Source organism: Montipora capricornis, chromosome 9 (assembly GCF_036669925.1).
Source record: "Montipora capricornis isolate CH-2021 chromosome 9, ASM3666992v2, whole genome shotgun sequence".
Classification (NCBI taxonomy): domain Eukaryota; kingdom Metazoa; phylum Cnidaria; class Anthozoa; order Scleractinia; family Acroporidae; genus Montipora; species Montipora capricornis.
In genome coordinates, this window is record NC_090891.1 from 24,933,663 (window position 1) to 24,935,182 (window position 1,520).

General features: G+C 38.1%; 1 protein-coding gene across 1 annotated transcript in view; it reads right to left on the minus strand.

Moving 5' to 3' along the window:
- Positions 1 to 198, minus strand: part of LOC138014914 (copper-transporting ATPase 1-like) — a 34,559-nt gene extending 34,361 nt beyond the window's left edge. Inside the window, exon 1 of the mRNA XM_068861797.1 lies at positions 35 to 198. Within this exon, the coding sequence (XP_068717898.1) occupies positions 35 to 64 (30 nt within the window). The 5' untranslated portion in view covers positions 65 to 198. The remainder of the gene's footprint in view (positions 1 to 34) is intronic.
- Positions 199 to 1,520: the final 1,322 nt, after the last annotated feature.

Here is a 1,520-nt window from a genome sequence, read left to right on the forward strand (position 1 = left end):
CACATCAATTACTGACTTCGTCTTCCGATCCTACCTTGTTGTCGTAATATCTTTCAAAAGACATGATTAGCAGAACTCAACGGCAGTGTCCTTTCGATTCAATTCAGCTCTTGAAGTAGGAAATGCTCGTTTCTTATAAGCTGACTAAAAAACCAACGACAATCGCGTTAACTTGTGCCAACGCTTAACACAATTGACGATGATTTGAATTGCCTCAATTTATAAACGAGCCAAGGCTCACAAACCTATGGAACACAGCGGTGGGAGCAAAATACGTACGTGTCTTCTTTCTTGGCACTTTTAATAAGCCCCTCTGACGTACCATACTATTTTTGGTTCCAAAAAATGCTGAGCCATAGAGCACATGTGAGTCCCGTGTGCGCTCGTTCCGAAAATGTCCATTGGTGACAACGTTTAGATAGTCAGCATGATCCAGTAATATTCTTTACGAGAATGAGGAAGCCCATGACCTTCTGCCAAAATGGATTAATTCTTTACGTGCAAGTGGTCCGCTTTAGTTTATTGATTTTCAGCACTTCCGTATACAATACAGTGCGAATTAAACTTATCAAACATGATAATGTAATGGATTTGATGATAAAAATTACGGGCAGAAACATACTAATCAGGGGCACCCAACGTCAATTTTCGGAAAATATCTGTTCGGAAGACGATTTGAGATCTAGAATTTTCGGAACTTTTCTTGTAAAATTTCTTGCTTGCCTGCCTCTCCTAGGATTTTCGAACATCTGAAAAATGGTGTAATTGCCGATTTTTAACGGATTTTTACCCTGAAAAGGTCACCTAGAATTTTCGGGAGCCTTTTTTCTGGCTGAAATTTTCGAAAAGGTAAGTTTTGATCCCTATAATTTTCAGATCACTAGACTTTCACCTAGGAAATCCGAACAGATGAAAAATTTTTAGGGGATAAAAATATGTCCATATCTACCGTTTAAATACTAAAATACGTTGAACAATGCTATGTTTAAGTGGTTTTGAACTATATTCTCGTTGGGTGCCCCTGATACTTATTAAAGACAACGTTTCGGTGTCCTCACGACACCATCATCAGGTCAAATATAATATTTTACAGATAACTCGAATATTAATGTTCAAGATTAAGTTCAAAGTCCCTGGAGGCTAGGTGAAAAGTTTTGCCTTTATCGAGTCACTTTAGATATTCAGACACGGTTTGTGCTCGCGAATAAGAAACATTTCATACACAAGACAATCAAATTTGCATGAGCATTTCTTAAGAATGCGAAACATGTCAGATGTTATTGTTCTTGATTGATGTTGACTTTGGCTGTGATTGAATATTGAACCAGATCTTTTATGCTCATCGATCCGTTGGTAGAGATGTCGACGCGCGTAACCAACATAGCTGGCATCACACCAGCCACATTCAAATTTAATTTGTAAACTACTGATTGTTCGTTGATCAACGCGTGCTTGATTTCTTTATGTTTGAGATCTTCTCCAACTTTTCGAGAAATGAAGACTCGGCATAAGTCGATGTT